Here is a 24,862-nt window from a genome sequence, read left to right as displayed (position 1 = left end):
GAAAAGAGAAGAACACTTATGTAACACTTATAAACATGTGAAAAGGAATATTTGTTCTTTCAAGGTGACGGGTTTGAAATATATCGATTTTCCATTAATTTCTTTTGAAATTGACTTGTGAACAAACAAACAAACAACAACAAAAATTTTATAAATAAGATAAAATAACAATCTAATTAAAATTAGATCCGTTACGCTCCTTTATTTTGTTATGTCGCCTTACAGCGACATAACAAAATAAAGGAGCATAAAGGATCTAATTTTAATTAGATTGGATAAAATAATCAATTAATTATAATTATTAAATTCAAAACAAAGAATGAATGAATAATAATGGTAAGTTAAAAATGTAGAGTTAGTTTTCTCTTTTTTAATTTAAAAAAAATATACATATCGATATTTAAATCAATATTAAAAAATGAATTTTGAACTTAGATCTAAGTAGGCAGGGAAATAATGCTATCAAATGCATCTAAGATATTCTCATTGTTGTTATTATATTATGCTATAAACATTGTTGTAATACTATTGAAAATGTTCAGAGCAACATTTTATAACTTATTGAAATTTGTTAAAACATCGGGATCGTAAAAAATCCCCTTTTTTTCGTTTTGGTAATAACAAATTTCATAAATGAATATTTCATTCGGAACATCTCTTGCTGTTTCGTCCGATGACCTACTTATCTTTTCGTTTACCTCACAAGATACTTTGTAGTGAAAAAGAGAAGATGGTCGAAAAAGAGGATGGGGAAACATGCAATTTTTCTTTTGTTACTGGATATTCTACAATTGACTTCAGTTTTAGGTAACCAAAATTTAAACCATTCAAGTTTACTTGTGTTTTTGAAGCATGTTATTTCACTAAGAATATGCAGATGAACCCATCCCATTCACAAAACAATAAAACATAAGATGCACAGGGATTGTTTTGTCTTTATGACTCATTAAAACAAGATATCATGTTTTAGAAATTGTCAGGTTTTAATGTAATTGTAGGGGTGAATCTTAATTAGACCTGGAAAATGGGAAATTGAATAATATTCTCTATCTGACCTATTATATTAAATTTATTAAAATTCACCACTTGCAATATTGCTTTTTTACCACATTATATTTCAGTTGACATTGAATATTGAATTGGTTTTTGAATGCAGTAGTGAATGAAATAAGAAATGACATATAGAAACGTTCTTTGTTTATCATTTTTGAAATACTTATAAAGAGAAAGTGCTGTGACCCAATTTCTAAGTGGCTAATAAATGAAATAAAATATATTCGTACCAGATAAAAAAAATGAATAGAAGTTTTCTCTATAGTAAATATAAAGTTTGAAGAAAATTTTCCTGATGTAAAGTACATGTTATTTTTACAAACTTTACAAGCTAATCTCAAGATATTTGAAGTTTGTAGCAAAATTTCGCACCTATTTCACATGAACACTAATACATTCCATATTTATAAACTTTCCTAGTTTTTAGTTATGTTATGTACATCTGTATAAGTTTGCAAGCTATAATACTATATATTAGTTGTTGAATGCACTAAGTATTTACTATAGAATTAGCAAGCTACTAAATTTTGCATTACTGTATTTTGGGAGTTATTGACAATTAGTTCATAATCAGTCATGCTTTCACCAAGTTTTCTTTTTTGTAGGTGATAATTTAGTTAAGCGAAATTTGCCAGACAAAAGGCGTTTTCAAGTAATAAAACCAGTGTTCTACCACAATAGATTACCAAGGGAAACCACTCACATTAAGGTTTGTAACCACAATGCTTTATTACAACAACTTTATAACTTATCATAATGATATTAACTAGCTATTAAGATGCTATCATAGTAATTGGTTATTTATCTTTTGTACTAAGCTTAAAAAAGGTCTGTTTAAATTTTGAGTCTTGGCCCTTAATGAAAAATAGATAGGATATGCACATGCATGCCCAGTTGATGTTGTTTTTGGAACATGTTGGTTGGTTTAATATTTTATCAAGGGTTAGTTGAAATATCTCAAACCTAATAAGCAACCAGTTATTGATGAAAAGCAAGATAAATCTTTTGGGGGGGCTTTAAATGTTATGATGAACATTAAAACACACCCTGCTACAGTTTCTTAGCATCATGCAGATATTTTAATTTTGATTTTTCTTCTTTAAATGTGTTATTTAGATTTAAAAAAAATGAAACAAGGCAGATCATAGTATATTATACCAAGAATTTAAGAAATGAACCAGAAAATGCATTTAGTTGTATTTGATTGACAGAGTAATTGTTGCAGGGAGATGCAACGTAATCAGCTGCTAAAAGAAGAAGCCATAAAAATTATCAATTTTGAAGGTTTTTGTCAGAAAAATATCTCTAAAGGCTACAGACAGGTTACAGCTAAAATTTTGAAGATTTTGAGTTTTTTTCACTCACAGGTCTATAAACAGATAAAAAATTGCATTAACAATTCAACCTTTAATATAATGTTTATCTGATAACACAAGAGAAAAGCTATTGGCAATATTGACCTGTACATGCAGTACTTAATGTGTATTTTATGTTCTAACTATGAGCCCATTTACATTCAATCTTCTATCTCCTGAGATCAAACGTGTAATCTATATATTCCATATGATAATTTCTTGGGGGGACCTTAGTGTATTAAAAAGTACATTCTTTTTTTATGGTTTGAAAATTTTCTTGCTTTAGTAAGAAGGGGTTCTCCTATTTGCATATTAAGGTAACTTAAGTTCTAATAGCCCAATAAACAAATTAAAGAATCAATTTCATCACTTTCTATCTTTTGTTTTTCTGTGTTTACATAGTACATATTACTTAGCAGTTAATGTTCATGTGATGAATTGTTCAATAATATGCATTGTATCAGTCATTCATGACTGACTGAATTTGTGACGATCAGCTGTTTTGATGTCGCAATCAACATGATACAATCTATTCATGCGTACTTAGTGTTTACTATAAGGTTCAATATATGATGTATGCTTCCATTCTGTTAAATCTGTTACTTATTGCCTCCCTGGCACTGAGTTTGACTAATACATTATTTTAGAACTAGATGTGTATTGAATCAATCACCATGTTAACAGCATTCAATGGATGCTGAAATATAACAATTTGACTGTTTCAGTACATAAAGTTCTTATGAACCCATGCCTACTTTGTCTAATCAAATATTAATTTTCGGTCTCACATTTGGAGACCAAGCTCCTTTATTTAATCATTCGTCATGTGCATTGCTTGCAGCCATGTGTTGTTTTGTAAGAGAGCAGTGCCCCTCTTAAACTGCCAAATGTGTATTAACAAACAAACATCTAATTTGTAGACTCAGTGACCAATAGTATATAGGGGAAAGTTATGATGAATTATTTCAGATCTTGCTTTGTGACTCACAGTTGCTTCTAGCTAGTACACCTTATCTTAGCCAGTGTATCAAAAAAAAAAAAAAATTTTGCCGTGATACACGTAAATAAAATGGGGAGATTTCATAATGTGATTTATGGCTCTCTGCGTACTAGATAAGATGCACACCTATAATCTCCAGATGCATCGCTTTATTGTGTAACAATGGGGAATGCCATACTGCCTTTAATCAGAAGCTCATCTTAAATGAATTAAAAAGCGATATTTCGATAATGCTTTGGATGTTTATTAAATAGGCACATGGTTCAGAGTTTGAGCAATAAATAAACAAATTTCAGAATATGTTACCTTGGTGCTAAAAGTATAATATAAAGTTAAGAAAAATATACCAAGCCAGGTGTTAGATATCTCAAGGTTCACAATTAACCTTCACAAAACAGACCAGATATTGAACTGGAGCTGCAAGGTTTCATTATAAGTGCAGTTTTTTTTATATTAATAATAGGACAATATTTTTTTCAGCAAAGAAAAATATGACATTTTGTGTAATTACTCTTTCCCTATGCCCTGTCAGCCCAAGATAATGAGTTTTTTCACCAATAAGCATCTGTTGTCATGGATGCCTTTGACCAGAGATTAACCCCCCCAGGGAAATTTAACCCACTGTCTCACGCAGGATTGACACAACTTAATCCAATGTATTTCTCCTCTGGCCCTGATGGGGGAGTCTGCTGATAAATAGACCATCAATTTATCCAGGAAGTCATTCCCTGTAAAATTAAGGTTTTGGTCCTTGCATGTTTTTCTTATAATTAACAAGCCAGTGCAGTAAAACATTGCTTATATTTTAGGTTCCATAACAAAGTGCCATAACAAAGGGACCAGCAACAATTTTGTTTTGTTATATAAAGTGTAATTCCTTATACATGTATTCATTAAGTATTTATTTTAAAGTCAAGGAGAATGGAAATAACTTTGCTATATATAATAAGCATCATTTCATTATAAGCGTGTTAAACTGTAGTCTGTTTCACCAACAAGAATACCTTGTAGTCTACAAGTATCTTTGAGATGTCACCAACAAACTGAAATATCCTCTTTAATACATGCAAAAATTGCACAAAATATTTTGTATGCCAAATTGAACTTTTGTACAAAAACAACTGTTCTTTTTTTCATGTAAATTTCCCTTTGATTCTTTATTGGATATGATTAAAGCTACTAGGATGGGGAAAAAAGTGTGCATGTATATAGATATTGTATCTTAACCATTAAGAGTAGCATATCAAGAAGAGGGGGTATAAACATGGTTTATAGGTAATAAAAAAATGGGGAAAAAAGTAGATTCTATAGTAAGAATCCTACATCCAGTATACTTGGTCAGCATGTAAATTTTGGTTCAAGAGAGCATTGGTAATGGATACAATTTGTCTGTCAATGGCTTCAAAGGTTTCCTTTTTCCTTACATCAGTAAGAGTAAACATGGCAAATCAATTCACTTTGGCGGAATATCGGACAGGGAAATCTGGTTCATAGTGAATATGATGGTCCATTATTGTACGTCCATATCGTGATATTTACCACGTGTCTAGACAGCTCTTAAAAAAGATCTATACATAACGAGATACCAATTAAATGTACATTCTTGTTCTGACTTTGTTGACCTTTGTGATCTGTGAATCGGTTGGTCGAAAACTTTTAGCATTTTATCTATTAATGTTATCATTGTTACAATCAGTATTGATTAGAATGCTGTGTTTTAAAAATGAACCATTTTTGAATTGAAACTTAAAGTTTCCTCATTGGTTAATTTTTTATGCATTATAAAAAGATAGCTATTGTAATTCAGTCAAACTGGGATCAAGATTATATTTCCAAGATATCTGAGAATTTGAGATAGCAAGGGGTAAAAAAAACATTTTTAAAAATGGATGGGACTGCACTTCCCTTCAACATGTTTCTGGCATCCAAGATGTCAGGGTTCTAGATAATGAAGTTCAACTGTACATTGTAAAATTACATTTCATTGTAATCCATTGTAACTAATCCATTGCAAAGTTACACTGTGTCAGATCCAGTGGTTTTCTTTTGATTGAGTTATGTACTGCAATTATTTGTCCTTGTACGAGCTCAATCTGTGTTGTGCCATCCATCAATTGATATCAAATATCATCAGGGTCAGTGAGTTATAGAGATGTCCCAATGTGTTGGTGATGAATGAGGGAGGGGTAATGATTCTTTCCTCAACATAAAAAAACCCTGTGTAAACTTCTGAAATGACCATTCATTAATCATATTGATTGCTTAACAGATCATATATGTTTCACATTTTTATGTGTTTCACATTTTCATGTTTAAATTCCACAAAATTTTATGCTAAAGTTCACCTATAAGTCAATCAGGGGCTTTTGAATTAGCTAAAACTCTTGATAATTGCTTTGTTTCATACCTGAACATCATTGCCGAATGTCATCTCTGCTAACTTGTATACATGATATATAGGCCTATTGGCTTCCATCATTTTATGTCTACGAACTCAATTTAATGGTAAATATCTTTCTTTTCAGAATGGTACCCATCTTAAAGATGTCACATTATATTTTCAAGCATACAACAGACATTTTCTTATAGACCTAACAGTCAATAGGTAAGAAGTCCATTTTGTACCACATCCATATGCTTAATTAAAAAAAAAAATAATTTAATATATATATTCATTTAGCAATTGTACTTAATGTGTACTTGGAAAATTGGAATACCAGTAAGGTTGTGCCATGTGCACGTGCTTAGATGGCTTGTCTCTTTTTGCTGTTTATGCTGTTTATGGAAGTACTTTTTGCAAAGGACAAAGACCTCAGCAGATATTGTGAGGTTCATATGTTCCCCTGTTACTGCTTTATGTACCCAGGTTATCATGCATATCAAGTCAGGAGATTTCACACCGATTTTACTGAAACACAGGAAGATATAATGATGAATTATTAACCGCCACATCTATCAAATAGCTCATTAACGGGTCCACAAGTATCCCTGTGCTTTAACATTCTGTCAACATGAAAAGAAAACAAGAAATACTGAACATTTTCTCCCCTTGGTGACAGGTAGTACACGCGAATGTGTTAGAAATCGATACCAAAAAAAATTGATCCTTGTGAATGGTGTGCATCCAAGTGATGAGTTTTCATTGTGAACAAAGACAGTGACAGCATCCCTTTATCAAGGGTTAATTGTAACGGTAACCAGAGGCGGTAGATTTGCCACGGACAGAAAAAAAATACAGTCTTCTTGTAATTAAATTCTTGATGCCTGATTGGGCAGAGCTGGTAATAAATCTCCCATGCATTGCTGACCATATTTGACACTCATAACATGTTCTCTGTAAATAGTCTTGTTGAATTCAGACAAGAATTGTTATCATGTTATTGACAGTTTGATGAAGACTTCTTTGATGTATGGCTTCCATGTTTACTAGCTGTTTTTATGCATTATTTCGGATCTATTATAACATGGACATTAATCTGTTTAACATGCACATGATGAGAATCACATATTTTATGATTTTTTAACCTGTTTGCTTAGAGAACAAGAATTGGAAACTGCATTAAATCTGCAAATAATGAAAGAAAAATGCAGGAAGTGTGGGCTTATTAAAGAAATGAATTGCACTAGAAAAAAAGGATTCTTTCTTAACATCTGCAGTCAGTGTTAAAAATTATAATCATTTCTTATGCCAGCAAATTACATAAATACAGCCTGCAAATAATAAATGCTGCAATTTATAAATGTTGAAAACCTACAAAAATCTTGCCCATCTTTTAAATGTTAGTCAATATAAACAAAAAATGAGTAAAGAGGCCTAGAATTGGAAGGAAGTAAGCTATGTCATTTTGAACATGTTTTATGTTAACTTTAACGGCTGGGGAAAACACGGAACAGCTGATTTTAATGTTTTTCTTACTGCTCCAGTGATAAGTCAAGAGGATATCATAATTAACTAGAGATGTTTTCGTGCACTTCAGTCAAGCTCCGTTGGAGCAGTATTTACTTTTTTCGGGGACCATTCAGTTACTGGGAGAGAAATTATGTCAGGTTATGTGGCCCCCCAATTTAAGAGCATTGACCATGAAATAAATTAACACAGTGCAAGCAAGTTTGAAAAGATCGTATGACAGGAAATCACAATCCTTAAAACGTTTGTTCTGATATATGAGAGGAAGGGAGAGAGGAAACATTTTGAGGCTGTGATTGTGCACAACACACATCTATGTACATGTACAAATGTATAAATATACCACTGTGTTAGTATGCTACATACTAACACAGCAGTATATAATGTTGATTGATTGTACTTTTTCGTAAATCTACTCATAAGTGTTTTTCATTCATGTTTGATGCATATTTCAAAGATTTACTAAGTTTAATTATAAGTAAGGAAATACTGAAATATGACTCCAGGGATTTAACTGTAACTGTATCTAGCTGACATGTTTTTGGATTGTGGTCACATAGAGACGTTACACTCTTTAGATACTAATACCGCTTGCACCCTTTCATATCAGCCACCATCTGAAGCTCTAGCATGTCTCCTAGTTCACACAAAGTCATCTGCACTAGATAGTGATATGGTATCCAATTGTATAACCATGTAGGTCAATGGATTAACATGGAATATGTAGGCTTATTATGAAATGAGATTATTCTTGATGTCTGTGGTTCTACGCTTCTGTCTGTCTGCATGGCCACAAGGGGGAGACAGTATGGAACCAAAAGGTCAAACTGTCTATGATTATCCACACTGCTCAACTGTGCTTTAATAAATAGATGTGGAAACTGAATATTGTATGAGGCATGTTTCGCAATCTTGTCCATGGCGAAGACACAGAGTCTACTAGCTGAATCAAAACCATCAGTGTAAATTGTAGATCAGAGAACATAAATATTGTATAAAAAATGGAAGATTTGGATGCAGAAAGGTGTAATCTTTGAAATTATGGGCTTTAATTTAGTGTCCCCAGAGGAAACATTAATGACAACTGCAAGAGATTAAAATTCAGGCTGGTTAAGAGATTAGAATGGAGGAAGATATATCTAGGAATTAGATTATCAAATAACCATTATTCCTGTCAGTATCAATAAAATCAAGAATTATGCAATCAGATAGATGGTACTTTGTCTTGTTTGACTACAAGCTTTCATCTCTGAAATTTGTGTATTTGGTTTCTCAATCAATAACTGTAGGCATTATTATTCTCTTTTCAGAATAAATGATCAATAAAGTCAATGAAGCATCTAACTAAAGTACAGAAATAAAACAAAACCCATGTCGAAATCTTGATAATGTCTCACAACATTGAAATTCACTGTAAGTTCAAAGGGAAATTTTCGTCTCTGAAGGCTGTATTGGCCTCCGCTATTTGTAAATATTTGTATCAGAAGCAATGATTGAGAACATCAATAATTATACAGCTCCATGTAACAGAGCTTCAGAAATTTGATGACTTGGCAGAAACTTCATGCAATATTTGCCCCATTGCTGCAGTGGACCATTAAGTCTGATTTGATTGCAGTTTGTGTGGTATATATATAGGATTTAAGGAGGAAGGGGTACTTGTATGCTGGTATGATGAAGTGGAAGGAAAAAAACCTAAATAAATGGAGAGGATCACAATTGATCTATTACAGTATGAAATTGGCCCAGTAAATCATTTATAGTAAATTGTGCAGAAGAAATGGATACTGCAAAGTATTATCCAAAAATGCAGGGAAACACAGACCATGACAGAATAGAATTGTTTTTGTCAAGGATAAATCATTTAGTCCATTGAATAGGTTTATATGACTGTCAGATCCAAGAAAAATAGGCAAGTGGATGATAATACTTTACTGATGGAATTATCAATTGCACAATTCCATGTATGTAATCTGGTTTTATTGGTAGTTTTATATAATCCACTGATCTGAATACTATTAAGTCTGCATCCTCATTCTGCCATGGATGCATACATGCAGTTTTTGGTTTTGTTCAGCATGAAAATGCAAAATGAGGCCACAGACACCTACTTTTGGGTTGCAGCTTATTTTCACCCAAAATCCATTATATCTGAAAGTTTTGATGATTCTACTTATGTAGATATCATACAGTGAAAGATGTGACCCAGACACATTTTGATTGAACAACCATTAAACTTCAAAATTAGGTCACAGTGACCTACTTTTATGTTGTGACACACACCAAGGGTGCATCAAGATTTGATGATTCTTTGGCATCACAGTGTAAAAGATATGATCCTGGCCATGGAAGAAAAACCCAGGAAAGCCCATGACAATTTGGTCAAAATATGAGCTCTTTCAAAAAAAGCTGGAATTTTAGTAGTAATTTAGAAATAATATTTTCAGTGTAGTCCGTTGTTTTTTATGTTCAAATTGAGAAAGACTTTGATTCACGAATTTTCACACTTGTATGTTTGCATGACATGGTATTGGAGTTTATAAACCAATTTAAACTGTATGGATAGCCTGGATGTATGGAGAGGAAATGCCACTGTGTACTTTGCCCAAGGAAACTGAGTACACATAGATAAAGAAGATGGAACCATTCATAAAATGAAGTGAAGCATCAATGAAAGGATTAAAATCAGATCTCCCTTGATACTGAATAATTCACTTAGAGAGGAGAGATAAAAATGATCTCAGATCGGTGAGGTCACCCAAAAGGTTATTACCCCAGAAGCCATATAACCCCCATCTGTAATTAAGACCAGGAAAACTTGTGGCTAGTCATTCTCTGTTAAGATGTATAATAGCAATTAAGCTGAACTGTTTGTCAAGGACAAGCAATGGATGCTGAGTAGGAAGGAGGGGGGATGAATATGCTCTTAAGAAATTGAATATATGAGTATAATAATGAGCTCAGTCATGTATATAAGACTTGTGATTGTATGAGAGTCACAATACATTATATGCTACTTTTGTGATGAAACTATTTTTAGAGCTCATAACATACATAGGAATGATATGTATATTTATACTCATGTCAGACCATTCATAATTAATGTTCATACATAATTGCATAAACTTCTGTGCAAATGTATATGGGAATATAATGAAGCTATCATGTATGTAAGTTGATTGTATAGATATACATAAAGCTTGTTGTGTGAAACTATTTTTAGAGAAATTCATAAAGCATTCAAGTGTATATTTTAATAGAGAGACAAAAATTTGTGTCATACATAATTGCATAAACTTCTGTGCAAATTTCACTGGGAATATGAGAAGCTATAGTCTGTAAATTCTGCATAGATATACATAAAGCTTGTTTGTGAATTCTGCGTAGAAATTCATAAAGCATTCAAGTGTTACTTGTTAATAGAGAGACAAAAATTTGGGTATATATGTATTTTATTTTCTTCTGCATTAGTGAGACAGTCAGTTGTTTATATGCAGGAGATGGGGAACTGTTTGGGTTTGATAAGCTTCAGTTTTTCCCCTGTAGATCCCAGCATAGATTATCTAACTTCGAAAGGAAAGACAAATAGACTGTCTAGTGTAGTTTTATCTGTTTCGTATAGGATTCTTTTTTGGATCTTTTTCAATCATAAAACATAACTTGAAATCTACAGCATAACAGCTGTTCACCAGTAATAATGAACAAATCAGAAAAATCTGGGTGTGACATTGATTTTAAGTAAATATTAGTTTAATTTTTTTTCATGAAGTATAGAGATAACGAACAGCAATCGAAATGCAAAAGTTTATAGAAACAATACCAACTAAGGAGCAGAGCAGACACAGTTCCCTCAGAACATCTGAGGTGGGATCGGGTGCCATGGAGGAATGAGTATCTCCTGTCGACCGGTTACACCCGCTTAGTACTTACTCCTTGTCATGATCTGGAAAAATCTTAAGACAATTCAGCATGTAAAAAAAAAAATGGCCTAACAACTAGAATGAAAAACATCAGGCAGCATACAACTTAGGGTACTGCAGTATATTTTCAAAACAATGGAAGAATATGGAAAAATCTTTAAGCAGGAACATATTTAAACTATATCAACATGATCAATAAGCCTATTATCTGCTCATAATGAGAAAACCAAACCTTCCTCCTTAAAACAGTGAGGGGGAGGCTGAGCTGCAGAAGCTGTTAAATGTCTTCTCTAGTACTGAATGACAGGGCCTCAGCATTTTAGCCTAGTCATAGCTGAAGTATAGCTATTTGTTTACATAACAGGAGAAAGATTATCCCTTCATCACCGATTTTTATAGGTCTGAGGAATCATTACAGAGGGCATTGCCTGCAAATATTTAAAGATTCCTGACACATTTTCAATGTTATTGAACCATTTTCTGTGTTATTGAACCCGAGAGAGAGGTATTGCAGTGCATTACGGGCAGCTGGATTTTGATTAGACTCTTTTGTTTTAGATACACTGTAATAAACATTTATTAAGGTCTTGTTATAGATAGTGTGGAAATAAAATAATGACTTTGGGGGGACCTAAATTAGGTTAATTGAAGGAGGCTGGATTTATTGATTTATAGCTAGAGATGTGACTTTTTCCTGCTGGCCCTGTCCATTATGTCTTCTAGCATGCATAATTTACAGGACAGGAGTTGGAATACTTATGGTGTGCACCTTAATGAACAGAAATCCAAGCTCTGAACTCTTGGTTTCAATTGCAATATTTGTCGGAATTCTTTTTCTTTGTTCTTTAATTTAATCATTTCTGCTGAGGCAGGTGTTATCTCGTAAGCACCTGTTCAATTATTACGTTACCAGAATATTTAAAAAAAATTGTGATCCCAGTTTTTGATTTGATTATAAGGCACTGGCAGCAGTGTTGAGATGTCATATACAGACATTATAAGAAAGCCTTAATTTTCTTTACAATATTTAGTATTATTATAATTTTAAAAATGTTCAGTCAGTGATTCTATCTTGTTTTAAGATTATAATAAAGATATTTTTAATTGTAGTAAAGCTATATTTTTAGAAAATATTGTTCTTCTACTTAGAAATTGATTTTTAACAAATCTTTGTTTTATTTTGTAGGTATTTATTTTCAAAGAATTTCATAGAAAAGAAATTTCATGATGCACATAGTTATACTATACACAAGCCTAATATAGAGGTATGTATCTGGATGAAGGAATAAAATTATAGATATGATGTTAGATTTTGTGTATTTTTTTATGCTAAAAATGATAAACTTCTGTGGAATGATATAGCGAAATATGAAAGTTCAAATTCTTTTATTTTGACATTGTAAATTATGCTAATGAGATAAATGAGTAATATAAAAATATAAAGGTGAAAGTTGAAAATCTTCCATTCATTTTAACATTATTGATACACGTGTATATCATACTTTTTCCTTCCTAACAATACAAGAATTCCTGGATTGACAAAAAGAAAATTATATGAAAAGACGTGGAGTTTTATCAATAATATCATGTTAAAAACTTTCATTGTCTTTTACAGGAGTCTTCTCACTGTTTTTACCATGGTTCACTCCGTGGGTTTCAACATTCCATAGTAGCTGTAAGCACCTGTGATGGGATAAGGTAAGGTGTCTTATTTGTGTCACCTGGTTCACAGGTGTGTGAAAGTCAGTCAATAGATCGGGTGTCAATAGCTCAGTGTTTAGAGTGCTGGCACGGTGCGCTAGAGGCCCTGGGTTCAAGTCCCGATGAAGACTTGATTTTTCACCTCATGGCACCCAACATGGGCTACGGAGAGGGGGAATATGTCCCAAACATGAAAATTTGTGTGCTAAGTTGTGAAGGTTTAAAGGTTAGTGAAAGTCAGTCTACATATCGGGTCTCAATAGCTCAGTGGTTAGAGTGCTGGCACTGTATGCCAGAGGCCCTGGGTTCCAGTCCCGGTTGAGACTTGATTTTTCACCACCTGCGACATTTGAGAAGCCTACACAATAAAAAGAGATGTTTACTTATGTCCAATTTTTGGGGGGAGGTGGGGTGCATAATTTTGCAGTCATACATTTGTATCTTTATTTAAAACATTTTATTAGCCCATCTTTGGTAAATAGTATCTCACATCATAAATATCAAGACTTAGTGTGCAAAGTTGTAAATTGAAATTACTCAATAAATTCCTATAAACTCTCTCCCAAAAATAAGGTTCTGCAAAATTAAATGATCTGCAGTATTTGATACAGAGCGAATAGATTAAATAAATATCATTTCAGTGAATATGTCTGTACAGTAAATGTTAATGTTTCAGAAGCCATTGTAATTAGTGTCGGCATAACATAATTAGAGTTGAAATCACTAGATCCCGTGACTTCTAATTGATTTATTCCTCTGAGATTCTCTCTTTTTGCCTTGTCTATATTGATTCATCTATGTTTCTAGAGGTACTCAAGTCAGGTGATATTTGCATCTTTCGGCCATAATTTTAGCGTTTAATGGAGATGTAGTGAAAATGAAGGCAGGTGTCACACACACAAACATTTGATATAAAATACAGAGACAAATTTGCATTTCACAGTTATCAGTAAGTTTTTCATTTTCTCTATGCCATAACAGTAATTTTTTTATTTCTCTCGGCCATATCGGCCTTATCGGAAATATTTTCATTAAGTGGGGGAGGTGTCTTGAAAATGAAAGCAGTTATCACACACACACACACACACACCTAAAATTGAATATTCAATACAAAGTCAGTGGTGAAATTTGCATCTTTCAGCCCTATAAATGTTTGCATTAAATGGAGGTGTATTGAAAATGAATTCAGAAAGCAGGTATAACTCAAAGAAAACATTGAATATTCAAAGGCAGAGACAGATGGGCAATTCTAGCCAAACTTGATCCCTGATGAGGTTATTTGTTTAATTAGATCTGCAGACAGTGCATGTTGCCATGTGCAGTTTTCTGGCTATATGCACTCCCACAGCATGTCAGATGCAGCAACGAATGATATAAGCAAGAAATGTCTAAAAATAAAAAAAAGATCAGCATCAACCTGCCTAGAGATGCCAACTCTGCAAGTTTTAATTTTTCTGTTGTGCTTTTTCAAAACTTTGAATGTGTTATTTTTAGTTTTTTAAGATCAGATAATCTAAGGATATGTTTAAAAGTCCAACTGAAATAGTCTGCACATTTATTTAAGAAGAAGATTTTTTTAAAGTCTAGGATAAACACAGTTAATTATCTGATATGTAGGAATTGGCCTTGTCCCTATGTGAAGGCCAGGCAGTCAATGGCTTATTAAGTGTTTTTCTTGGAATAATTTTAGATAGATATGTATTTGAGATTGCTTTTATAATGATAAATTTTCAAGGTCTTGCTCAGTGTGAGGGAGGTTTTCTTGAAAAAAAATTTATTCCTGTATATTTTATTTAAAAATACATGTGAAGGATAATTTGCATTCATGAAACATCAGAATTTAAAATCTAAAATTAATATGAAATCTATAAATGAAAGAAAGTACATGTATATGGAGACCTATCAGCTAATTCTAGTGGTATTATCTGACCTATATACAACCTCAAATGATTTCCTGGGTAGGATGAGTTTCTTCCTGCCTCTACTTTTGTTTGATCTTTTATTGATATAAAAAAACACCTCCTACAGAGAGAGGACACAAACACTGAGTAAAGGAAATGTAGTAAAACCTGCTTCCTATCTGGCCTTTTTCACACTCAATCAAATGGAAACAAATAAACATGTAGAGCCATAGCCCCAGATTGTGAAGAGAGATTGGTCAGCATTTTCACCCCGGTGATGAAAGATGGGTCATGGCAGCCTATGAAGAGAAATACCCTGTAAATGAAAACAGACTGTGGGGTTATATTGATATATATATTAGACAAAGATTTGTATTATGTTTGGCCATCAGGGAGCCGTGATAAGATTTGTATCTCATTTGTAGACATAGATGGATTAGTTTAATGGCATGATTGAGAACAGATAGGCAGCAGTTGAAATCTCATGCAGGGTTCAGGGATTCTGAGTTGTTGATAAGAGTGTTAGAATTGATAATTATAGTGTTCTAATGAGGACTTAAGGGAAGATAATCTGCCAGTATTATAGTATAAAGGGAGATAACTCCATGAGGGGTGTTATCATTATAGTATATTCAGATTTAGCTTGAATGAACATGAGAGATCTAGATATTGAAAGTACCATGATCATAGAAAAAGATGAAAGGTTTCTTATTTATGGAAGGGAGATACAATTTAAAATTTCTGCTTAAAACACTAATGTTCAGTATGCTGTAAAAATCATTTTATTTCTGACCCAAGGGAAATGTTTCATATGATTTAAAATGTACTAAGATTTTAAAGTTTTTACCTAAGTAAAAATTTTTTATTAATAATTTTTCATCACTGAATAAATCATAAATGAGTGATTGGTTGATAAAGTTTACAAGTGACTTAGATATTTTCCAGACTACTGTTGTATGTTTACTTTAAACATTTTTTGCCACAGAAATGTTCATAATGTCAATCTCAGACAGCCATGTCTAGACCCCAATTCTAAACTGATGCATTTCTTTATTCTACAGGGGCTTGATATCAGATGGGCGAGTCTCTTATCATATTGACCCTTCTCCAGAGTATGGACCGGGACGTCACAAACTGTACATAGAACCTGATGATCGGCCCACGCCATTCCAGAGAAGAGGTAAAATAGATGCTTGATATCAAGAAATCATGAAAATATCAAGTCTTTTTGTCAATTCAGGTTACATTTATCAATCTGTATAGAAGGAATAATAATTTGAATACACTGTTCCACATATTTGTGGCATTTTTGACTCTTTATGTTTTGAAATGTAAAGAAATTTGCAAAAATTTTAAATTCCCATGCTCAGTGTTGACCTCTGGGTTTCTTTGAAAAATATTGCAAATGTCAAAAAAGTAATGCTTTCTTTAATGTTTAGATACTGCAAAAACTTCAATCTCTATAAATTATGTTTGACTAATATAAAGAGAATCAAAATATTTTCATATTTTGATTTATGAGGTAATCTGAATGAAGCAATTGAAAGTTGCAAGTTGTTTTTTTTTTCTCAATTGTGTATACTGTATCATAGATTGTTTGCAACTGTAACATTAAACATGGTAATGAAATGACTTTTTGATGAATTTTTTATCTTTTTTAGATGACAAAATAAAACATTCCAGTTTGCATGCAAATGCAACATTAAATTATTTACATACCAAAGATGTCTTTCATAGAGTAAGTTTACCAAGGAAACCGTTTAATAAGTAATTTATATCTCAAAGTGCTATATGAATATAAAGATCTTTCATTTCTTTAATTCTAAGCTAATTTATTAAAAGAATGGCAGTGTATCACTAAGGATTGTGTCCTTTGGTATTTTGATAATTGACTTCCATCATTTTAGGTTCGGCGAGAAGTACGAGGTCCCTATGACAGTAATAACAATGCCCGGTTTGTCGAGATGTACCTCGTTACGGACCAAAGACTGGTACATGTATTCCTAACTTCTGATTCATCCTTCATGATATTAAAAGAAATACAGTGCAAACTGTCTAATCATACACCTGTGTAACCCATTTCACTGTGAAATCTAACTATTTTTTCCATGTTCCTTACATCCAATACTGTTTACTCGAATAAAAAAAAAATTCATGTCGAATTAAAGAGGATTTTTTGTAAATGAGGATTTAACATCAATGTGGAATACATTCCCTATGATTCATTTTAAAGAAATTGTAAGATACTTTTGCATATTTTTTATCCAGAACATATTTTTCACTCTTTTACATCTTTTCAGTACATTACCTATAGTCGACAGGATAGTGTGGTCATTCAAAGAGCCAAAGACATAGTGAATATTGTTAGCAAGGTATGTCAGAGTCTACCAATTCAACTGTTACGTATTTTAAAAATACATATGAGAGGAAAATGTAATATCCAATGGAAGTTTGAAGACTTGGTAAGCTAGTACAAGTGTAACTTGGGAATGATCAAACTTCATTTTAAAATTGCTCATGACAAATGTTGAAGTCAAACTTTTTAAAACACTTATTTGGAGTCAAAGAAATTTTTCTAACACGAAATCAGCTCAATATACTGTAGAAGTACTTTTTTCCGCGTGGTATTAATTCACGCTATGTACGCGATCACAAACTTTCCACGGAAATTTGTCCAAGCGTACGTAATATAAATGTAAGGCATATAGTGACAATCTAGAAAAGCCGCGTAATTTTCTACCCGCAGATTAAACAGAAATTGAGATTCCCAATTATACCCCGTGGAAAAAAGTACGTCTACAGTATTTTTTACATTAACCAAATAGGACAGACTGACTACAGACAAATGAAGAGAAAACCATTAGTGGAGACTACAAACAATTTTATTCCTTCTTGCCAGGAGTAATTAAAAATTGACTGAATTTTAAGCACTGGATTAACTTAAGGGTTTGTATTGTCATTCTGAACTAAGAAGTAGTTAAAGTGAAGTAATTAAATTCAGAATGCACTTCTGTCAATAGCCTTCCACTTTCCTTTTTGAAGTGTCTCGTAAGTTCATTCAGGTTTGACCTCAGGTGACCTTGTGTCACATGACAGTTGTGAATGGTACAGAGAAGTATCCTCAGTGTCATAAGAGTTCAAACTGATGATGAGTGTTTGTTTTTTGGTCTGAGTACTCAGTAATTTAAGGAACTTGATCAATGAGATGCAAATATACATTATGCAATAGTTACAGTCTCTAGCTGCTATTGTCATTGTTTATTTTATGTAGTCTCGTTTTATATCACTATAGCTATAAAAGTCAGTAGTGCCTTATCACTTCAAATAAAAATTCATTATCTGCATATGAATCATGGATAATTCCATTGCACTGGCAGAGTTTTCAAGCACATATGATAAAACAAATATTCTTCAGACCTGAACTTTTCATTGACATTTTAAAACCTTGTTTTCATGTATATATCAATTTATATTCATTATTGGATGACAAATATATTTAAAAAAAATTAAATTTTGGTAATAGCTTCTTTAGTGATAAATATCCTTAGATTATTTATCATAAATTTAGATTGAAAGTCATTAAGAGAATTATGTGTGATATATACAAAGAAAAAGTGGAAATATTCTAATATTCCTCAAATTGATGTTGGATAGTATTGGTATACATACATGTACATTTCATTTTGTAAGCATAATATTATATACCGGGTATGTGTTTTTAGCTCACCTGAGCCGAAGGCTCAAGTGAGCTTTTCTGATCACATTTTGTCCGGTGTCCGTCTATCTGTCTGTCCGTTTGTTCATTTTCTTCAAAACCTTTGCACCTACTGAAATAAATTTTTACAGATATATCACATGAATATCTAGGTCGAGTTCTGTTTTGGGTATGATCACATCATTTTTGTCAGAGTTATGCCGCTTGGACTTAGCTTATTTGCCATTTCCGTTCATTTTCTTTGCAACCGTTGTAAACTTTGCCATATCAAATAAATATCTAGGTCGAGTTTTGTTTTGGGGATTCCTTGACAGAGTTATGCCCCTTGGACTTAGAAAAAATTCAATTATTTGCCGTTTCCGTTCATTTTCTTTGCAACCGTTGTACATGTTGAAATGAAATTTGGTATACAGATATATCAAATAAATATTGGACGAGTGGCATGTCTTTAAAAATCTTCTTCCAATTATTTGCCGTTTCCATTTTCTGTGCAACCGTTGTACATATTGAAATGAAATTTGGTACACAGATATATCAAATAAATATCTAGGTCGAGTTTTGTTTTGGGTACAATCGCATAATTTTTGACAGAGTTATACCCCTTGGACTTGGAAAAATTCCAATTTGGGGGGAGGGGGGCATAAGTGTTTTACAACATCTCTTGTTTAACAATAAATCCAAATAACATGTATTAATTTTGACAAAATATTATGATTGATTAAAAACTTCTTTTTAAAAATCTTCTTCTCAAGAATAGCAAAGCAATACAATAAATAATGATCATATTCTATATGGAAGCAAAAACTCCTCAAATTAAGAATTGTTACATCGTTTAAAATTATAGTTTTATGTTTTGCTTTGTTGAAAAGAAATCAACTTGAGATGATAAGTAGTCCTTATTGAAAACGACAAAAACGATGACGTTTTAGGTACGGAGCAGCAGGCCACAATTTTGTGTTTTTCCAGAAAAATCCAAAAACTTTTAAAATGTTGACATATATAAGAAAATTCTTTCAAAGCGTCGTTGTGCATGTGTGTACAAATAGTACAGCAATATTTGATCATAGACTTTATATGGATGCATCCTGTGAAGAAACGGTTTTACTGTAAATGTCTGAACAAAACTTTAAAATATGAAACGTAAATGAAAGACAAAGGCGCTTCAGAGTTGCTTATCCTGTGAAAGCAGAGTTAAGTACTAAAAGACATTAAAACCTTTACAAAGGAAATTATACAATGAGATCAATTCTTAAAAAATAGATGTCAAGTATTAGAAAATAAATTTAATGAATGGGCATTGGAATATTCTGTGTGAAATGTATAGGTATAGTATCTATTATAAATTCTCTACGCTATGTGTTGACGTTACATTGCCTTTTGTGTGCTCAGCGGGTACAAAACATGTTGATTTTAAAATGAAGTAAATTTATTTGTGTTAAATCGAATGAAATGAAACTTCACACATCAATAAAACAAATATTTTTGCATATTATAATGTGCTTGTTTTGAATTTTCAGTGAGTAATATAATTTTGCAGTAATGTCACTGGAAGATAAAATATTAATATCATAAAATCAATGTGTGTTCTGATAACAGTTCTCTCCTGTACAATGCTTTTATTAATTCTAAAACATAAACAAATAGAGACAGGTTCTCTTTCACACATTTTTGAAATTTTTAGAAATACCAAAAAATGCCCCTTAAGGGTGTGTCATCAATAATCAAATTGACTCTTGGCTGAAACTGAAAGAAAAAAATTCTGATTTGGGGTAAAGCTTAAAAGTAATTTCACTGGAAGAAAACATTACTAAATAACTTTAACTTTAGAAGAGGTATAACCAGATTAAGAATATCTTTTTTGAAACTGGATATATATTGGACTTGAAAGAGATAAAAGAATTGTGAAAAATGTTTTGTAGCAAAATAAATACATTTTACCAAGGGTGTGTTTTTACATGAAAGAAGAATCAAACTTCTAAATGAAGCACAGTATAATAAAAATTTTCATAGCTTAGATAGTTCTCAAAAATATTTTTGGTCATTACATGTGAAAATAAATGTCTTACTTCAATTTGTGAGTACCTGTCTAATCATTTAATATAACATTTTAAAGCACAACAACAATATGATATGTATGTATTTTTATTTTTATTTTATTTTTTTTTTTTATTTATTTTTTATTTTTAACACAAATTACTGAATTTTTTTGTTTATCTACTTATTGATTGCCTTTGTCTACACATGTGTGTCATGCCTCTCTGACCCAAGGTAAAATATTGTCTATATTGTCTATAACGAAGATGGACATCGTCCACAAACTTTTCGAACAACCCTCGTATATGAACATTTCATTTGGTAAACTTATTCATGTGTGATACATAACTTTTTTGGGGTCAAAAGAAAAGCACTTTTTGGGGTGCCGAAGTTGAATTAAACACGCAGAAACAAGTCAGGGGCAAGACTTTTGTACATTTTATTTGTAAACGGTAAGAGTACTGTTACTCAAAATATATTTGTTGAAAACTGTATTAATATACTTCAGTTTTACACAGAACATGATTTATCTCATACAATGGAGAACTATATAAAAGACCAAAAATCCAGTCGTATCATGTAACTTAAAATCCTGAAGGAATGTCGATGATAGCATAACTGGACATAAATCGTGCTAGTAAACAAACCAAACAATGAAATATAGAATTGTTGATAAACAGTACCATAGTTCTACTCTACTTCTTTGCAAATGAATATTTTCTTTGAAATATTTTTTTCAGATAAGCCTTTGGCAGCACTTTTAAAATCGTGTCATGTGGATAAAAACGCGAAGTTTTAGTATGCTAAACATTCTATATTCTGGATTTAAATGTTTTCATAAAAATTATAAAGTGACTTCACAATATGTGTATATTTTTTTTATCTTTCCAATGATATCAAACTCAATAATGTCCGTAAAACGGTTAATTTTTTATTAAACTGTTCTCAGGACTTTTGAAATGCCCCTCGTATATATAGGTCTTTAGGATCTTATCAAATGTTGATAGAAAATGCAGTGATATGCCTAGTCTTATAATTGTATGCATTGTTTTTATAATTTTCTTCTATCTGATTTTAGCTGTATAACCCTTTGAACATCTACATTGCTCTGGTGGGAGTAGAAATCTGGAAGACGAAGGACATGATCCGAATCACTTCTCAGGCCAATAACACACTGGAGGAGTTCCTTAACTACAGAAAACAAGGCATCAACCCCAAACATGAAAACGACAATGCCCAGCTGATCACGTAAGTTTCTCATAGTGCCGTCACCTGCATTTCTTTCAATTAGCTACAGTGATGAAAGATGATAAGCACACATTGATTCATGACAATATTTTTTTTTTTAATTGAGCATTCTTGAATTTTTTTTTTTCATTTGAATTTGAAGTGGTAAAGATATTCAAAATATATTATATTTTAAATTTCTTGACAATGACAAGTTTAGAATTCAGATTAATTGAAAAACTTTTTAAAAAAGTTTTAAACAGAGCTTCTAGCTGCCGTGGTAATTGGGAGCACAGCTTTTATGTATATGTAGACAATTCTGTGAAGAAAATGACCCTCATGCAAATATCTATTGTCTTTGTATAAAAATTTCAAGTGTGCTGTTTTAAAAAGAAATTGATAATTTAATGAAAGGAAGTGATATTAAGCTCATACAAAGTAGATTTTATCTGATAATTTTTTCTTGTAGATTGATACTGAATAATTTATCCTCATTCTCCATTAAGATATAATTTGTAGTTTTAAAATTCTTTTGAAATAAACTTGTTTGACATCTATATGGATTCGACAGCAATCCCATTTATGTTGTATAACCGCAGTAGGGGCAGTTTACACTCTATAAAACTTATTGGTTTTTAAAAATTAGACAGTAATTCTTGAAATATTTAATGCTTGTAGCGACTTCAAATTATGACATACCGTAGGCAACAAAGGTTTTATGATAGAAGTGAAATTTTCTAACCAATCAAATGAAGCATTTCAAAAAGAATTGAATTTTAAAATGAATTTAAAACTTTTGTCAAGCATTAGGGTTTTTTAATGCCATGAATGAGAAAGCAATGTAAATGTTAAAAATTATCAGAAAATTCAAATTAAGCCATATCAAACTCTGCACACATTGATTCCCAGTAAATGTTGATCCATGAAGTGCAACAACATTGTTATTAAAAGTGCATTTGATTGGCAGATAATTAGGTTTTTCCTTGCTTTGTGTTTTTTCCACTTCTCATTAATCATTTAGCAGGAGATAAGTCAAGTTCATGTGTAAGCCATGAATGCTATATAGCTATATAGTGGTAATAGCTGTGAGTACATTTCAGTGGCATGCCCTTTAACGATGGCGTGGTAGGCAAAGCCATGAAGGCCTCCATCTGCACCCATAAGTACTCCGCAGGCATATCCATGGTAAACAGAAATGCACTTTTATTTATCTACTTGACAAGACAACATTGATTGGAGAAAATGCCAGTGATTTTTTATGCGGTTTCCTTGCTAGCTTTGTACTTTTGTGATAAGAGAAATGTATATGACCTTTTGTCTGATTTTGCTACAGGTGTAAATTAGCATCATGATTACTCCCTTTTAAATTTTTTATCAATGATGAATATGTATAGGTTATAAGGTAGTATCCAGAGGCAAGAAAAGTTCTTGAAATATTTTCCAGGTATAATGAAGAAAATTTTTTATACCCCCGCAAACGAAGTTTGGGGGGGTATATAGGAATCACCTTGTCCGTCTGTCTTCTTTGTCTGCTGTCTATGCAATCGTGTCCGGTCCAAAATTTCTTACAGAGGGACATTAGAATCTACTACTCCACACAAAGATTGCCCATGACCTAAGGGTTTGTCATGACCTTGACCCAAGGTCATTTGGGGAAATCACTGGAAGAAAAATTTATAATTCGTGTCCGGTCCATATCTTTCTTATAAACAAACTTGGTAGGTTCTCATTTCACACAAAGATTGCCTATGACCCAAGGGTGTGTCATGACCTTGACCCAAGGTCATTTGGGGAAGTTCAAGGTCACTGGAAGAAAAATTTCATAATTTGTGTCCTGTCCATATCTTTCTTATGGATTAACTTGGTAGGATCTCATTTCACACAAAGATTGCCCATTACCTAAGGGTGTGTCATGACCTTGACCCAAGGTCATTTGGGGAGGTTCAAGGTCACTGGAAGAAAAATTTCATAATTCATGTTTGATACATATCTTTATTATGGAAAAACTTACTTCTGAAAAACCCAGCGGGGGGTATTTTGTCCCATTTGGAGAGTTCTAGTTTAAAATGAAAAAAAAACAACGAGCAAATCTAGATCTGCAGTTATTAAGGATTTTTTTTTACTTGAAGATAAAACCTGGCATCTTATGCAGTCACATATTGTCTTGTCATCTTGTGTGTGTTGTGTGAACACTAACCTGTTAACTTGCTTGTTTTGTTGTAGTGGCCAGGCGTTTAGTGATAACATTTTGGGGAGAGCTTTTGTTAACACTATATGTACATTTAGTTCATCTGGTGGTGTGGCGTCTGATGCGGTAGTTATTGGTTTTAAAGTCACTAACACCCTCCCCCTGCAACTCAGTTCTAAACTGTTCTGCTCTAAAGAATGAGTTTCTGATACACATTTAAATATCAGTAGAATGCATCTGTTAAATTCTATCATGATTATATAATGATAGATATGTGCATGTTTGTTGCTGATATTTAACAATGCATGCAATATTACATATACTTAAATTTTTACCATAGCAACATATATATTAACATGCAGGTACACATGTAGATGCACATGCATACACAAATATGCTCTTGAATGAAAATTTCATAAAATTTATTTAGAGTTGTGAATTCTATGAATGAGGTACTTTTTTACACCCTAAAATTGTTGCTTGTTTTATTACACATCTCAGTGTGCATGACAAGCTAAACTTAACAGACATGCTGCTGATCTAGAAAGTTTTTATTTTCTCACTTGATCCAGTATTACACATTAATTTATCGGCATATCTTGATATCATAATTATATAACTGGTTTATGTATACTGTGCATAATGTAAATGGCTCAACTTTTGCTGCAGTTTTGAATTTTATTAATTATATACTAGTACATGCATCTTTGAAGTATCTGCTTGAAAAATGTTTCTGATATATCATTTCAATGAATATTGTAAATTAAGAAAGAATATTACAATATCATTCAGATAAAGAGTTAAATATGCTATAAACACTTTCAGAAGTTATTCAATATTGTACAGAATGATTATGTATAA

The 24,862-nt window shown here is 32.2% G+C and overlaps 1 protein-coding gene and 1 non-coding gene across 4 annotated transcripts in view; both read left to right on the top strand.

Annotated features, from left to right (window-relative positions):
* The first annotated feature begins 655 nt into the window (after positions 1-655).
* Positions 656-24,862, top strand: part of LOC134235437 (disintegrin and metalloproteinase domain-containing protein 12-like) — a 36,051-nt gene continuing 11,844 nt past the window's right edge. For 2 of the 3 annotated variants that reach the window (XM_062717570.1, XM_062717569.1), the window contains exons 1-11: positions 656-807; positions 1,659-1,762; positions 5,934-6,013; positions 12,422-12,500; positions 12,851-12,933; positions 15,899-16,017; positions 16,499-16,575; positions 16,745-16,828; positions 17,138-17,209; positions 21,665-21,834; positions 24,037-24,127. In XM_062717570.1, coding sequence (XP_062573554.1) covers positions 747-807; positions 1,659-1,762; positions 5,934-6,013; positions 12,422-12,500; positions 12,851-12,933; positions 15,899-16,017; positions 16,499-16,575; positions 16,745-16,828; positions 17,138-17,209; positions 21,665-21,834; positions 24,037-24,127 — 1,020 coding nt within the window. In that variant the 5' untranslated portion in view covers positions 656-746. Of the gene's footprint in view, positions 808-1,658; positions 1,763-5,933; positions 6,014-12,421; positions 12,501-12,850; positions 12,934-15,898; positions 16,018-16,498; positions 16,576-16,744; positions 16,829-17,137; positions 17,210-21,664; positions 21,835-22,913; positions 22,999-24,036; positions 24,128-24,862 lie in introns of all 3 variants that reach the window. The other variant, XM_062717571.1, reaches the window with a different exon arrangement.
* Trnat-ugu (transfer RNA threonine (anticodon UGU)) lies at positions 13,190-13,262 on the top strand. The gene has a single exon. It is a non-coding gene; the product is annotated as a tRNA-Thr (tRNA).

Source organism: Saccostrea cucullata, unplaced genomic scaffold, assembly GCF_032062105.1.
Source record: "Saccostrea cucullata isolate Sc308-1 unplaced genomic scaffold, CSIRO_AGI_Scuc_v1 ctg446, whole genome shotgun sequence".
Lineage (NCBI taxonomy): Eukaryota > Metazoa > Mollusca > Bivalvia > Ostreida > Ostreidae > Saccostrea > Saccostrea cuccullata.
Note: the sequence above shows the minus strand (reverse complement) of the source record. Positions and strands in the feature narration are given on the sequence as shown.